The sequence below is a fragment of the Fundulus heteroclitus genome, chromosome 3 (genome assembly GCF_011125445.2).
Source record: "Fundulus heteroclitus isolate FHET01 chromosome 3, MU-UCD_Fhet_4.1, whole genome shotgun sequence".
In the NCBI taxonomy this organism is placed as follows: Eukaryota; Metazoa; Chordata; class Actinopteri; order Cyprinodontiformes; family Fundulidae; genus Fundulus; species Fundulus heteroclitus.
The window spans coordinates 44783546-44799312 of record NC_046363.1 but is presented as its reverse complement, the minus strand read 5'-3'; the positions used below and the strand labels follow the sequence as shown (position 1 = coordinate 44799312).

Below are 15767 nucleotides of genomic sequence, written 5' to 3'. Positions count from 1 at the left end.
AAACTTATTGGATAGAACTAAATCATCCTGTTTCAGTAATATATTTTCAATGAAACCAACAAACCTTTTCGTCATGATCTAGACCTCATGACCATAAGCGAGGGTCAGAATGTAGACACACCGCGACTTTAATTAAATAAAGGCAGTTGTATTAAAGAAACAGGAAAACCTGTCCAGACACTTGTTATAAGAATTATTATCCTGGAGTCACTATGGCCTCACACCACTCGGACAGAGGAGGAGACCTGATGTCTGTGTTTAAGATCCACTGTTGCTGAGTGCAAGGCTGAATGCTGCGTAGATACTGTGCAGCATGGTGTTTGTCTAGGATAGACTGTCTTTGTTATGTCTCAAGCCAAGGCCACTATGGAGTATCAGGGGGAGCCGAAAAACGAGACAGGCAGAGACAGGGCAGACGCAGACTGCAGCGGGACCGTGGGGTGCGATACTTTCCATCTATGTGATCTCTGCTCTGTTTCTCAATAAAAGTGCTGGAACTTCATAACCACCGTCTTTTCATTTAGTAATGATGGAAACTCAGTTATCTTTGCTTAGAATTCCATCCACATTTGGCGTCAACGAACAAGATCTCTGACCGACGAGCGAGGGAGTCCGGGGACAGGAGCTGCTTTGGCCGGCCCGGAGAGGTTATCCGGCCTCTGGTACCCCGAATGGATTTTCAAGGGACGTGGAGGAGCTCCTGGTCTCGGAGCGTCTCTGGGGCGTCAGCGCGAAGATCCGAACCTTTCTTTCATGAGACGGTAAGGGGATTATTTTCCAGCTCTTTTAAAAAACAAATGCAATTGCTCAAAAATGCTTGCAAGCTTTTAAAATTTAAACCCCATTTAAAGAATACCTCAAGAAATTTAAAAATTTAAAACTGTAAACCTAAAAAGGTAGTAATAAGTAAAAACTGGTAGAAATAATTAATTATATTTATTCCTTAAAGCAAATAAAACAGAATTTGCAATACAGAACAGTGACTAAGGTTTTAACATTAAACTAAAATTCAAAATTTAATTAAAATACGTTTTCAGCTGAAATACGGACTCTCCCGCTGGATAGAGGAGGGGCAGAACGATTTTCACCTGGAGAACGGGTGACCGGGCTGAGCGGTTTGCAGCTGGTCAATTAAAGTCTTCTTGTCTTGGTTTGCACAAGAGGCTGTCCACTAGTGTAGTGGGTGAAAGCGGCAGGGAATGCTTAATTGCCCTGACTTCCGCATAGACATATGCAGATTTGACGAGTGGGTTCCTTATGGGGTAAAAGCGGTTCCATAATAAACTTGTACATAAAAGGATAGTTGTGTCCATATTAGTCAGAAGTTGTGCATAAAAAACATTTGTAAACTCATAATAATTTAAATCGCATTCAAAAGATACAACATACAGTTTAAATAGTTACAACTTCAATAACTAATAAATACAAATTTCAAGTTTAAATTTGTGCTTTACTCTTTATGAACACAAACAGTAGCGGCTGCTTGAGAATACGGATTTTTTCTTTGAGAATACGAATTCACAACAGTGGTCTGACGTCACGGTTTCCAAGGCTGGTTAATGGAGCACAGAGTGCGAAGATAGGAGCCGCGCATGCGCTCTTCAGACTGACCGTCTCTGAATGCACCGCGGCTGCAGCTTCATTCCAGACAGCGCAGAGCTCACAGTGGTAAGTTAAACACTCCCTTTTCTGCTGCTGTTGTTCAAAAGTACGTTTTCAGATCGTTTGAGGCGAGAACATTATACTTTTAAGCTTCCCAATTTACAGAGTTGGTGCATAATTTAAAAAAAGAGTCTGATTTATTTGTTTTGTGTTTATCAGACTGACGCGTGTTGCTTTATTAACTCAATAATTGCTGGAATAAATTGTAAATGTCTCCAAAGGATGACAGCATCATATAAAATAGGGCTGGACGATAATTTAATAACAATATATATCAGTCGAAAGACCTGTGGCACCATAAGGGAAAAAAGGATCGATAAAAGTTGGTTATACAGACAGTTTTCCTTTCTTCCTTTTAACCTAGTTGATGCTACAGTCACTGCTTCCTCTCAACCAATCGTAATCGCGGACCCAGGCACGCCGTCACAAAGCGCCACCCTCTCAAACCACAACACAGAGCACGTGAATATGTCGCAGAAAGAAGCAGCGGGGGAAACGGTCCCAAAACGGGGTTTTACTAGTTCGCCAGTCTGAAAGAAATAAACCAGTGATTTGTAAAACTTGCAAGGAACCGGTAAAAACAAAGTCTGGTAACGCAACCAACTTGTTTCATCACGTAAGCCGCTCAGTCGCTCACACCCGCAGCAGTGCGAGCCGTTTTAGCCCCGCGTCATCTTCTTAGGAATCTTCTGGAAGTTCTTCCAAAACAAAGCAGGTACAGCAACTAAACTAGGCTTCCTTCTTTGTGATAAAATGACAAAGCGTCCTGGCGGCATAAGGACATCACGCATGCAGTAACATGCTTCATAGTGATGGACATGAAAAACCTGGCTTCAAACTCGCCACTCTTGATCCGCGATATAAAGTTCTGGTACGCAAGTTTTTCTCTAACAGCGCTGGTCACTTTAGTTTATTCTTTGTCAGTATTTAATAACATCACCCAGGTCTCTTAAGTTGAGTTATTTTTCTTTTTAAAAAAAATCAGTTATGGTTAAAAATGTTGGGTAAATAAGAATTTATTTGGGATTGAGTGTTTGTGTGTGATATATTAAAATTAAGTAATTTAGCAATATTATAAGAGCCAGGTTTTAAATCTTTTTGATAATTATCTATCCATCAATATGCATTTTTTTATCAATATGCTTTTTTCTATATCGTCCAGCCTTAATATAAAATCTATAAATAAATCTATAAATAAATTCTATAAATGTTTTTCCTATCTAAGTGAGTTTCCTCTGAGTGAGGACACGAAGAATCGAGAGAAGAAAGAGGGAAAGAAAACAATAGTAACAATATATGAAAAAATACAGATATTTATTTTAGACAAATGTTTTAACTTTGGAACAGAATGAAGGTGTAACATATTCAACAAATTAACAGTTACTAACGTGGTTTAAAACAAAGAAATAACTTCTATTAACATCTTATACAAATAGACAACACCTACAAACATATAATTAAAAATAGTTGGAATGGAAATTAATTCACTGATTATTTTATGTATTGTTACAGGTGGTGAAAAAAATGAAATGAAGCAGCATGTGAACATGACTAAAACTGATCTACATAAGGTCAGGTGTAGTCATGTTCACTTAAGCATGCAGCCAGCTGGAGCAGCTTCCTGTCTTCAGCCGCGGGATGGTCATCCTCCTCTGGGTCAACCTCCTCATCTAGCTGGTCACCTGCTGCTATACTAATATTGTGGAGGATGCAGCAGGCGGCGATTACTTTTGGGGCAAACGTCAGGCGGACCTCCAGCACCCTTAAGAAGATGGAACGCCACCGTGTCTTCAGATCACCAAAGGCGCGCTCAACGATGTTAATCAGCCTTGGCGTGGTGCCTGTTGTAGCGTGCCTCCACTAGACCTGTACCAAATATAAAATTAACTTGTAATTTAGGTAATATGTTGATCTGTCTTAATCTTCTATCCAATTAATATAATGTATGTATCAATTGTGTGTCATTGTTGGCTCTATTTAAGGACAAGAAGGTAAGAGATCTTACTGGCAAGCTGTTTCCCTATAGGATGCACCGCAGGCCAGCCAGCAGAGGGTCACCTCTATCTCCTGTGGCCATTCATGGACCTTCTGGATGGGCAGCAGCTGAAGGAGGAGGACGATGGTGGCCCTTCTTAGCCTGAAGGCTGGTTTCAGGTCCCCTTCATTAAAAAATATTTAGAGGATCGGCACAGAAGTGTTTATCCTCGCATTTTTTGTTTCTGTTTCTTACTGTAAATAAAAAAAATGCCAAATGTTACCATAATTGTTTTTTTCAATCCTCACCTTTTCACACCATAAAACTATATGTAGTTAACGTGCAGATTATTATAGTTCTCAAGAAAGAAAGGGTCAAATGTAGTAGTAGTAAATGTAACAAATGGCTTCCCTTCTCTGGTATTTCTACCATTTCACTGAAAGAATGAACTGAACTAACTGCACATAATTTATAGATTAATCGCTGTAAAGGTGGACAGACAGAAATAACTTTTCCTTAATGAACAATGCTGTGAAGGTTAGACAAAGTAGCTTAACTCTACTCCCTTTACTGTTACTAATAAATAAAAATTATGTTTTCATTTTAATTATTTACAGATAAATAGTCACAATTTCAACGTAATCACATGTTTAATACCATCCTCAATGTTGTTTTTTTAAAGATAAAAGTAGGAAATAGGCTGTCAGTCTTAAAAAACCTACCAGTTGGCACAGACGCTCAACGTCGGACTTTTTATTAAAATTACGCACTAACTCTGTAAACAGGCCACATAGGGAAGCTTAAAAGTATAATGTTCTCGCTTCAAACTACCTGAAAACGTACTTTTGAAGAACAGCAGCAGCAGAAAAGGGAATGTTTAACTTACCACTGTGAGCTCTGCGCTGTCTGGAATGAAGCTGCAGCCGCGGTGCATTCAGAGACAGTCAGTCTGAAGAACGCATGCGCGGCTCCTATCTTCGCACTCTGTGCTCCATTAACCAGCCTTGGAAATCGTGACGTCAGACCACTGTTGTGAATTCGTATTCTCAAAGAAAAAATCCGTATTCTCAAGAAGCTGCTGCTGTTTGTGTTCATAAAGAGTAAAGCACAAATTTAAACTTGAAATTTGTATTTATTAGTTATTGAAGTTGTAACTATTTAAACCGTATGTTGTATCTTTTGAATGTGATTTAAATTATTATGAGTTTACAAATGTTTGTTATGCACAACTTCTGACTGATATGGACACAACTATCCTTTTATGTACAAATCTATTTAGAAAGCTATCTTACCCCATAGTTCCTGACCATTATACCAAAAGTGACCATCAGATGTGAGGCCTTTCATTTTAGTTGGTCGGTCGTGCTAAGGACAAGTAAAATTTTAAAACATTTTTTAAAAAGTCTGGAAGCAGAGTAGTCCGTATAATGGGTCAAAGGCAGAGTTCCCAGGGTCAAGCCTTGCCCCAGGGTGAATAAATGATTGGATTAAACATGCAGATTTCCCACATAGGGGTTCATTTTTTATTGCAGTACTGCTAAAAAATAATAAAAATTAAATTAAGAATTAATAAGAAGAAAAGCGAAAATTGTGTAAAATGAATAGAATAAGGAATCAGAGTTCTCATGTTTGATTTTTTTGTGTTATGACATTTATACTGTAATGTTGCATCATGTTGATCAATATGGGTTTATGGTAAAAAATGGAAACTGTTTGCTTAAAACACACAAAGACCTACGGTTTATGCACTTTTTGATTTTATATAGGAAGAACCTGGGGTGACATCAGTTTTTATCATCCTTTACAGAGGATGAGTTTTTCTGGTGAGTAAAGGCCCAGCCTGCCCTCTGATACCCCACACTGATACTCCTGGATTTTTGAGGTATAAAAGTGATGGATTTACTGTCCATGGGAATGGGGAATGGAGAACAAAGTGGGGTTTGACAGGGTGGGGGAAGAGTAGACGGATTCGACCTTGGTTACTGAACAGGTTTAGCTTATCTAGTCTAATGTAAATTTAAAATAATGTGCGCATAGGTAGCTAAAACAGGCCTTACTTAATTAGATGAACCCTAAATTGTACATAAAAGCTAAACTTTTGATCTTGTGTGTTAAACCTCTATAAAGCACTCATGTTGATCTATACTAAAAGTTCCAGCACTGCCCTGTTCCAACACGGGAACCCTTTGTGTCCCACTTTACGTGCTTACAGAAATGGGTCCTCTGTGTTTTGTTCACATTTTCATATGATGGGTCATCTTGTTTTGTTTTGATGCCGACAACACCATCATCATCAAAAAAAAGAGAGGAATGTTATAAAAATTATTATCCTGAAGTCACTATGGCCTAACACCACTCGGACAGAGGAGGCCTGGAGACCTGATGTCTGTGTATAAGATCCACTGTTGCTGAATGCTGCGTAGATACTGTGCAGCATGGTGGTTGTCTAGGATAAATTGTCTTTGTTATGTCTCAAGCCAAGGTCACTGTGCAGTATTAGGGGGAGCCGAAAAGTGAGACAGGCAGAGACAGGGCAGACGCAGACTGCAGCGGGACCATGGGGTGCGATTACTTTCCATCTATGTGATCTCTGCTCTGTTTCTCAATAAAGTGCTGGAACTTTATCACCACCGTCTTTTCATTTGCTTAGAATTCCATCCACAACGCTGTAATGTAGTCCACTAGACTGTTTGCCTATGTTGTGAGTACAGGATACAATTACATAACTAATGAGTAATAAAGGTGCCATCTTTTACTACCTTTTATGAACTTGTGAGGTTTTTCACCGTTTAGTAGAGGCAGGAAAGTGTTACCCCTCAGGTAGTCGGCTCTATGGTGAGGGTCTGCACAGAGAGAAACCATAATCTTTGTTTTATACTATGCTGACAGAGAAAGTCATGCAGCCTTTCTGCTCCAAACTCACCATTCCAGTAGTCACAAATTGAAATTTCTTGGCCCATTTTGTTGTAGCAGAGAAAGTAAACATACTCCTTTAAACAGTCAGGAAACGCCTTCTTCAGGTAATCTGTGTCTGTGAGTAAAGTCCAAAACCACCAGCCTTGTATTTGTTATCCTTTAAACAATTGACGTTTGTGTGAAGAAGAGAAGATCTGGACATGTAAACACTAGGAAACATCTAACCTCCATACTGTCCAGCCAGTGGAGATGACAGGGAGATGAACGTGTGCACGTTGTGATTGGGAGACGTGGAGAGAACTGCTTGACAGATTAGACCACCTTAAAAAGGAAAGGAGACAAAATAAGGCAAACATCAGTTTAGGTCAGTGCTTCTCAAATAGTGGGTGGTGAAGGTACTGCGGTGTGTGTGCGTGTGTGGGCTGTGGGGTTGGGGCAAGAACCCTAGGAGATCCTACGCAGAGGATCAGGGACTTATGTGGCTGTTGTCACCGGACAGGATCCATGTTTCGGTCATCCACAGAGTAGGAACCAAGGCAATAGTTGATGGTGGAGCAGGAACCTTGACGGCCGTCGGGAGACCAGCGGCAGTAGAGCATAGATCTCATTTGTAAAACATTGTGTTGAGTCCATAATAGGATCTGTGTTTTCCCAGAGACCTGCTCTGCCGTGGATGACCTCAGGGCGGCCCACCAGAACCTTTGTTTCGCCTTGTCCAGGTAGTTTTGTTTTTGGACTCTTCAGCTTAATTTTTACTTGTCTTCCTGTCTCCCACAGTCATTCTCTGTCACATTGTCCAAAAGCCTTGTGTGAGTAGCCATCCAGCATTAGAGTTTACATAGCCTGTATTTTACCCAGATTCTCTGTTGTTGTTCCTGCCCAGCGCCTTTGTTCTTGTCTGCCTTCTCCTGCTGTGAGCATCCTGCTCCACTGTGAAGTGGAGAAGGACATTTTCCTGCCCACATCTGATTTTGTTTAATTTAATTTTTGTTTAAATAAACATTTAATGTGCAACTTTGTGTCTGGCTTATATCGGGTTCTCTGATCTACTGTTCCTGACAAACACGTTGTCACTACTGTTAAAGGTGACAAAAAACGTTTGACACGCCACCGCCGTAGTATATCAGCCGCAGGTGTGGATAAGGGTGCACCTGAGCTGACGGCTTTTGAAATGTAGCCTACTATGTTCACGGTATAAAGGTCTACACTAACATATCATGTTTTTTGGAATATAAGGCGCAATTAAAATCCTTAAATTTTGGAAGTAATTGATGGTGCGCCTTATATCTGATTATATCAAGATAGACATCTGACTAACTGATTTTATGTGGTACTTTTTTTCCTTTAATTTTGTTAAAATGTCTAAGTACGACTTTGGATAGCAACGAAGCCGCTCCACTAAATGGATATTTGGAGCATTACGGTACACTGTGTCACTACCTGATAACCCCTGAGCTGTCTACAAGACTGCCTGACTGTAATGTCTAAACTAGAAGTGCATTCATGTAAGGCCCCCACTTACTGGGCGTTGCTCACTCCACTGATCCCTGCCTTCAAGCCATTAATCCAGACCTGTGATCAAGACCATTCAGGCAGGTATGGACAGAAGAGGCCTGCTCTGTTCTATAGGACTCTTTTGAAAACACAGATTGGGATGTATTTAAAGAGGCTGCTGTAAATGCCATTGTTTTGTTTATACAATAATTCTGACCTCCAATAGATGGCGCTGTTGCACCTTATATAAGTTTGTACTTCTTGTTTATTTTATATAGTTTTAATATTTGTGATGTTGTACCTCATAATTATCATTTGTTTTGAATATTATTCACAGTATTTAATTTCAATAAGATTAAGATGGATTCACGTATTTTTTCAAGTGACATTTCCGTTTCCTGCCAACATTGTAAGCTATCGGCACCACACTTGTGCGTCAGCGTGGACTGTAAGAGCTCACAAAAGCTAAGAACTACGTTCGCTAGTTAAACAGAAGATTTAAACAGAAGAATAAACCCCAGCCTTAGTCACAAGCAGGCCAAAGTGGTACGTTTATTTGCTACATGTATTGTATGTTAAGTTATGTTGTGAGACTAATTATTTCGGTTGTATTTTGTGTTTATTTTGTCAGTTCTACGGTGTTTAAGAGTGCTGTACATTTCAAGAGCATTAAACATCAGTAAAAGGCTTGGTGGGTTGAGTAGTTGTCTGGCAATCTGAGGGTTGTGGGTTCGATTCCAGCTTCCCCCTGCCACATGTCGATGTGCCCCTGGGCAAGGCACTTAACCCCAAGTTGCCTACCGAGCTGCGTCTCGGTGTATAAATGTGTGAGCGTTAGTGAGAGCGACTGGGTGAATGTGGCTATAGTGTACAGTGCTTTGGGTGGTCAACATGACTGGAAAAGCGCTATATAAGTTCAGTCCATTTACCATTTACATGGACTTTGTTTGGATATCATTGAAATCCTTCAGACTTGTGTTTCTGATCATTTGCCTGTTTTATTTTCTATTAATATTTCATCTTCTGTGGATACTAACAATACTAAACCCCTACTTTGTCGTACTACAAACTCCTATACTGTTTTTCAACTAAATAAAGTTCTTGCTAATACTACGTTCCCTACTGATAGCAGTCTTGATATTTTATCAATGTATGTTCAAATGCTCTAAACATGGTAGCTGCCATGAAAATTATAAAAACTACAAAAAAGAAACTTTTAGAGCCGTGGCTTAATAAAACCACTCGTGCACTCAGACGGGAATGTAGGCGTGCTGAGAGGAGAGGGAAAAAGGATAAACTGCAGAAATTTTAAAAGACAGTTTATTTAATTATCAGAATATTGTCAAATTAGAAAAATCTAAATATTTCATTAATCTTGTAGTTTCAAATAAGCATAGGCCTCAAGTCCTTTTTAGTGTCCTTGATAGGATTGTTAATCCCTTGATCACATCTGGCCCTGTAGCCTCTGTTGAACTTTGTGAGGCTTTCTCTGAGTTTTTCACAGAAATAATTGTAGCTCTTAGAGGCTCGAATAGCCTGTTAGATTTAGACTCCCAAGAAATGGCACAATGCACAGCTGTTTTGGATAATTTTCAGTTTCTTTAGATGAACTGACTTCAGTTATTAAGCATCTGCTGCCATCAAATTATTCTTTGGATTGTCTTCCTACTCGTCTGATAAAGGACATTTTTCTCACTTCCAGCCATTTTATTTTAATAGTGATAAATTCCTCATTGCAGTCAGGTTGTGTTCCATCAATACTTAAACATGCTGTGGTTAAACCCCTTCTTAAAAAACCCAATCTAGACTCAAGCGTATTAGCAAATTTTAGGCCCATTTCCAAACTCCCCTTTTTATCTAAGGTTCTGGAAAAATTAGTTCTTAATCAGTTTGAGATGTTTTTAAAAGACAATATTATAACTGAGACATTTCAGTCTGGGTTTAAAGCTGCACATAGCACTGAAACAGCTCTGCTTCGAGTGTACAATTATCTTCTTTTAACAGTTGATTCAGGCAATGTTGCAGTTTTACTACTTTTAGATCTGAGTGCTGCATTTGACACTAGATCATCAGACTCTTATACAAAGATTAAAACATTATGTTGGCCTGAGAGGCCCAGTATTTGAATGGTTTCAATCTTATTTAGAAAATAGAACTTTTTCAGATCATCTTGACCAATGCTGTTCTGGGGCCAAACCTTTAAAGTATGGCGTTCCCCAAGGCTCAATTTTAGGTCGTATTTTGTTTATTTTGTATTTACTGCCTCTTGGTCAGATTTTCCATAAATTTAGTGTTTCTTTTTATTCCTTTGCACATGATGTTCAGATTTATATGCCCCTTAAACTACAAAATGGAAAAAATGAATCTCTTCAGATATTGAGATTGTTTAGCTGAAGTCAAATCTTGGATGGAACAAAACTTTCTTCACCTTCAATTAAAGTAAAACTCAAGTTATATTATTTGGTCAGAGTCTGCACACTACAAATCCAGATCTGATTCTTGGTTCTTTAGCTCGGTTTTGTCAGACCTCTGCTAGGAATCTTAGTTTTACTTTTGATAGCTGTTTAAAGCTAGATAAACAAGTTAGCTCTGTTGTTAGATCAAGTTTTTATCATCTGCGGATTTTAGCAAAAATTAAATCCTATTTTTGTTTTAGGGACTTTGAAGGACTTATCCATGCTTTTATTACATCCCAGTTGGACTATTGCAATTCATTATATAGAGGCATGGATAAATCACAGATGCAGCGACTTCAATTGATCCAGAACGCAGCGGCTCGGCTTCTTACAGGAACCAGGAAGCGTGACCATATAAGGCCTATACTGACCTCTTTACATTGGCTGCCCGTCTTTTATCAAATAGATTTTAAGATTATTTTATCAACCTATAAGGTCTTAAATGGATTAGCTCCCCCTTATCTTGGAGACCTTTTAAAATTCCAGTCAGTGTCGAGAAGTCTGCGTTCAAATAATCAACTGCTACTGACAGTTCCTCAGACTCGACTTAAGAGGAAAGGAGATCAGGCTTTTTCTGTTGTAGCTCCAACTCTGTGGAACAATTTACCTCTTCAAATTAAATCTGCCCACAGCCTGGATCATTTTAAATCGCTTCTTAAAACTTATTTTTATTCGTTGGCTTTTATTTGAAGCAGTGTTTCCCATTATGTTTTGTTGATTGTTGTTGTCTTTTTGTAAAGCACTTTGGTGCAGTTTTATACCTGTTTTTAAAGTGCTATATAAATAAATTTGACATTGACATTGACATAGGTGCTGATCTGGAGAATTATACATTGTCTGTTCTTTCTGACATTCACTTCTGCACTGATGCTGTCCGACACACAAGACGGACTCTGCACAGACTCCTCACATGCAGGTACAAGGCACACTATAAACTTCTCAGAGGCAAGAAGTCTTTACATGTAACTGTTTATTATGTGACACTAAGCTTGATAAGCTGAGCTGCTCCCAGCAGGCGGTCTTCAGGACGTATGGCATCAAAGTCCCCCTCTGTTCTCACTGACTGGTGGAACCTGCTGGAAAAGAAACGGCTCTAGGTGCTCAGCTAGCTGATCACACATTTTACCATCTGTTCTGCCACTTCATCCCACTGGCAGAAATAGTGGGAAATGTAGGATTCTTCCACAACAAATGTAGGCAACAGTATGCTCAACTATGAAGGTAAAAGGTCTGCGGCTCCCACATAATGCCCAGAGTATGTGGGAGCCTTTAGGCAGCCTACGTCCAGAGAATACGGTAGCAACAATAAACCTAGTGTGTTAATTCAATATAAAATGTAAGTTTATTCTGGCCTTATGTTAGAAACAGGGCAGTGTAGTCCAGCTACTCTGTCCTCCCTGCAGAGACGGATAGAGAGCTGTGGACGTGAAGGAGTGGAGTCATATTACACGCTTGAGCAGAATACTCAATATGTCTTATAATCTGCTGCGCCTTATGGTCTAAAAATACAGTAAATGCTATCTGTGCATGATGAGGCCTGATCGGCAACCATAGTTGTTCTGTTTTCTTTGTTTCTACCAGGTTTAAAAGCTGCAGAATCATTAGTGCAGAAACTAAAATGGGAAGTGAAAATAATGTACTCTAACCCTGAAAGAGGAACCTCAACGTTTGCAGGTTCTCTCTGGGTTTGGGGTCAAACATTTGTGTTTGTAATGCTGGGCTGCATAGATGTGTGAGTTAATGTATGCCCAGCTTTTAGCTCACAGTACTTTTAGCACACCATGCCATGCATACATGTTGTGGTTTTCGTCCTGCATTATCTGCAGCGTTTTAACATAATTTTGTGCTTGATCACCTTGTGAGAAACACAGCAGATGGACTCCTTCTGGAGACTTGTTCATGATCTCCTCGATGGCCTTCCTGAAGTCTTCAACCTGCTCCCACAACGGCACCAGACTCTCCATGTCGTTGTAGAGACTAATGGTATGCACCTCGGTGTCTGGATGTGCCTGGATGCAAATCAGTAAAAGAACATGAATCACAAATAAACCCAAAATATGAGTCAGTAAAACTAATTACAGATTATTCTGCCAGCTTTGTAGTTGAGTGGTTTCAGCCTTCAGGTGCTTCGAGTTGCTCTCTCTAAAATAAAACTCATTGTGACAAACTGAAAATCAGACAAGAACAGAAATCAATGGATTTAAAGTCCCATGGGGATTTTAACTTCATCTAAAACCTAAAGTTGTGCTTTTAACTTTTCACTCTTTATTTCCTAAATTTTGCAAACTGAACTTCATTGTATCCAGTTTTTCTCTCTCTGGGCCTCATTGAGATTTTTTGAGGATTTAGTAGGAATTAAAAATGGTGGATGTAATTTTTAACTGTAACACTCAGTAAATAAGAGAACCTGGTATTCAAGCCTGAACACCGTATTGTGCGTAACAGGTTTATTATAGAAAATAAAAAAAATCTCCTGCTCAGGCTGATTATGCTGGATGCAGATATCTTGTACCTGCTGGTAAAGATTTCCTCTCATAGCCTTAACGCTACATACAGAATGATTCATTATTCTTTAAACCGTTTCTCAACAGCTGGAGTTTGGTTTGTTTCTCCTCTGTAGACCCTCCTCACTTTGGAGTCCCCCAGGGGACATGTGGTTTCTTTGCTGTTTTTCACTCTGTGAAAACACGGCCTGGGTCATTGGATTTGGGAACACTGATCTTCTCCTTAGGTGAATGTTTTTAGTTTCCTGGCTCCTCATTGTTCCTATGTTGTGAGGACTCTGGGTGTTATTCTGGTGGCTCTCTAAAGTTAGTCAAACAGATTAACGGTGGTATAAAATCTAGATTTTTTTTCCAACTAAGAATCACTGCATTTAAAATTATCTGAAGAAGGTTAGTCCTCCTTTTTTCACATCTTCGTATGGACTACTGTGATGTAGTCTTACTGATGGTATTATTGGGGAAGATTTAATTGATGCATGTAACTCTGATCATATGTTGTATAGGGTCAGCTGCATTTTCCCGTGTGAAAGAAGTTCACGTGGTTACGATATGATTTACTATTGTGTTTTCTTAACCAAGGGAAGTGAAATGTAGATGTAAATGTAAATGGACTGAACTCATATAGCGCTTTTCCAGTAATACTGTCCACCCAAAGAACTGTACACTATAGCCACATTCACCCAGTCGCTCTCACTGACGCGCACACATTCATACACCGAGACGCAGCTCGGTAGGCAAGTGAGGAGTTGTTAGATAAGGACTGGATCGTATCAGCTGTATGCAACTCCTATGTCCTGGTGGAAAAATGCCGCTTGGATGAAATATATTCCCTAAAAGCGCTCCTTGATAAACAGTGTGTATAATTATGTATTGTGTTTTTTTGTTCTTGCTCTGTTTTCTGACTGCATTGGGGGCAGAGAAACATTTAAATGCTCTATGCTTTTGAATAAATTTGCAAAGACAAAGATTCATCTTTCTTTGATTTACTGAGTAGTGTTATCTTTCTTTTTGATAAAGATAAATCTACAACAGTTTCTTCCCACCAAAAACAGCCGACTAGTTTCTCCAGCTCTGGGATCCAAAGGTTAAGGTGTGGCTGCCCCTTAGTTGTGGAAACACTTAAATCCACGTATTGGCAAACGTCAAGCTATAGATTCATTTAAATGTCTGGAAAAGAGCCATGAGTGCTTGAGCTTTATTTATTTGTTACATGGTGATTTTTAAAATTGTATTTATTTTTTTAAATCTGTATTTATGTTTGTCTGGTTAATTTTTTTTTAAATAAATATTTTATGCTTTTAAAAGAAAACAATCATCAAGTCAGTCAACAAGTGACTGACCTGATCTAAACATGAATTATCCTTCAATTCGTCATCTTCTATATGCAAAAGACGTCTCTAAGAATTACTTTTTTCAGACAAAAATCTTATTTTCCTTCTTCCAGACTGCCCTTTAGGATTTTGCATTTCTTTTCTTCTTCTTCTTAGAAAAATTATATTTAATGTGAGTTTTTGTTCCGAGATGCTTGTTATAGATGCCGCACTGTCTTCCCTTCAAAGCACCAACAAATACAACAGAAACTGTTCGTGTCTTAAAATAAATGAGTGAAAAGAAACCAAAGGCAAAAGAAAAATTTTAGAAAAACCCCAGAAACCTGAAAACTGCTGACTGAGACAAATTTCAAAGATTAGAAGAAAGTCAGACTAGAAAACTGAGTTTTGCACCATATCTTATGAATGAAATAAAAAAAGTATATAAATGTCTTCTGCATTTTCACAAAGTGTAACCTAGTTAACAATATGATTTTACAAATTAATATAGCCGATGGTTATAGCTAACTGTGTACTTGTCAATGATTTGGATTAAAAACTGTCAATGAGCTCCTCTGGACTGGACTGGTCCAGAGGAGCTGAGCAGACCCACCTTCTTAATGAACGTGGAGAGAATCTCAAACTGCTTGGGTCCGTCGAAGATGCCGTGAACGATGATGACCGGCTTGTGTCCATCAATGCAGCGCGCAGCCTGCAGCAGCAGCAGCAGCAGCATCACCGCCAGGGGAACCCTGCTGGTCCACAGAGCCATCATTTCCACCCAGTCACAGGTCGCTGGAGGATCCACGGGAGCAGGAGATCTGAGGAGAGACTGTGTGTGTTCTCTGAGAACATGCAGGTTCCCTCCTATTTATTACGGTGGGTGTGTTCATTTTACCACATCCTTTTTCTGTCATTATTTCATCAGAAATTCATCCCATGCTGCAATGAACCAACCCACTGTGTGAATCTGAGTTCATCAGCCCATCACAAATGTTAGAGGTAACTCCTCGAGAATAAAGAGATATGAAAGGAAATAAGCAAGAATCATGTGCAGCTGAAGATTGGGCTAATGTTTGTTCAAAAGGTTCATTTAAATTAATCACTTTCGCTTTCAGTCAGACAGCTGCTTCCCCCTCCCCACCCCCAACAACTGGACCGTGTCACATGTAGTTCATGTAGCAGTTAGAAATGAACAATTTCCACATTAAAGTGACGCATAATAAACCATTAAATGAAATACAATCATTTTTAGAGAAGAAATTGTGAAAAATAAAAAACATGACTTGTTGATGGTAAGAAAAATGTAATTATAATAATTACAGTATGTATTATGAATATATTTTTGAAGCATGTATTTCGTCATTTTAGTTAGGTTTTTGAATTTACTTTGTTAGTTAACTAATTTGTTTATCTTTATTGGTTTATTTCTTTAACAAGGATCTTAAGG

At 39.0% G+C, this 15767-nt stretch overlaps 1 protein-coding gene across 5 annotated transcripts in view; it reads right to left on the bottom strand.

The window, feature by feature from the left end:
- Positions 1 to 15199, bottom strand: part of LOC105924439 (lysosomal thioesterase PPT2) — a 43815-nt gene extending 28616 nt beyond the window's left edge. For 3 of the 5 annotated variants that reach the window (XR_004930772.1, XR_004930773.1, XM_036135501.1), the window contains exons 1-5: positions 14931 to 15184; positions 12359 to 12512; positions 6779 to 6874; positions 6561 to 6668; positions 6397 to 6480 (exon numbers count right to left, since the gene is read on the bottom strand). Coding sequence is in view for 3 of the 5 variants with exons in the window: in XM_036135501.1 (XP_035991394.1) it covers positions 6397 to 6480; positions 6561 to 6668; positions 6779 to 6874; positions 12359 to 12512; positions 14931 to 15092 (604 nt within the window). In the remaining 2 variants the exon portion in view is untranslated. Of the gene's footprint in view, positions 1 to 6396; positions 6481 to 6560; positions 6669 to 6778; positions 6875 to 12358; positions 12513 to 14930 lie in introns of all 5 variants that reach the window. The other 2 variants (XM_036135502.1, XM_036135500.1) reach the window with 2 other exon arrangements.
- Positions 15200 to 15767: the final 568 nt, after the last annotated feature.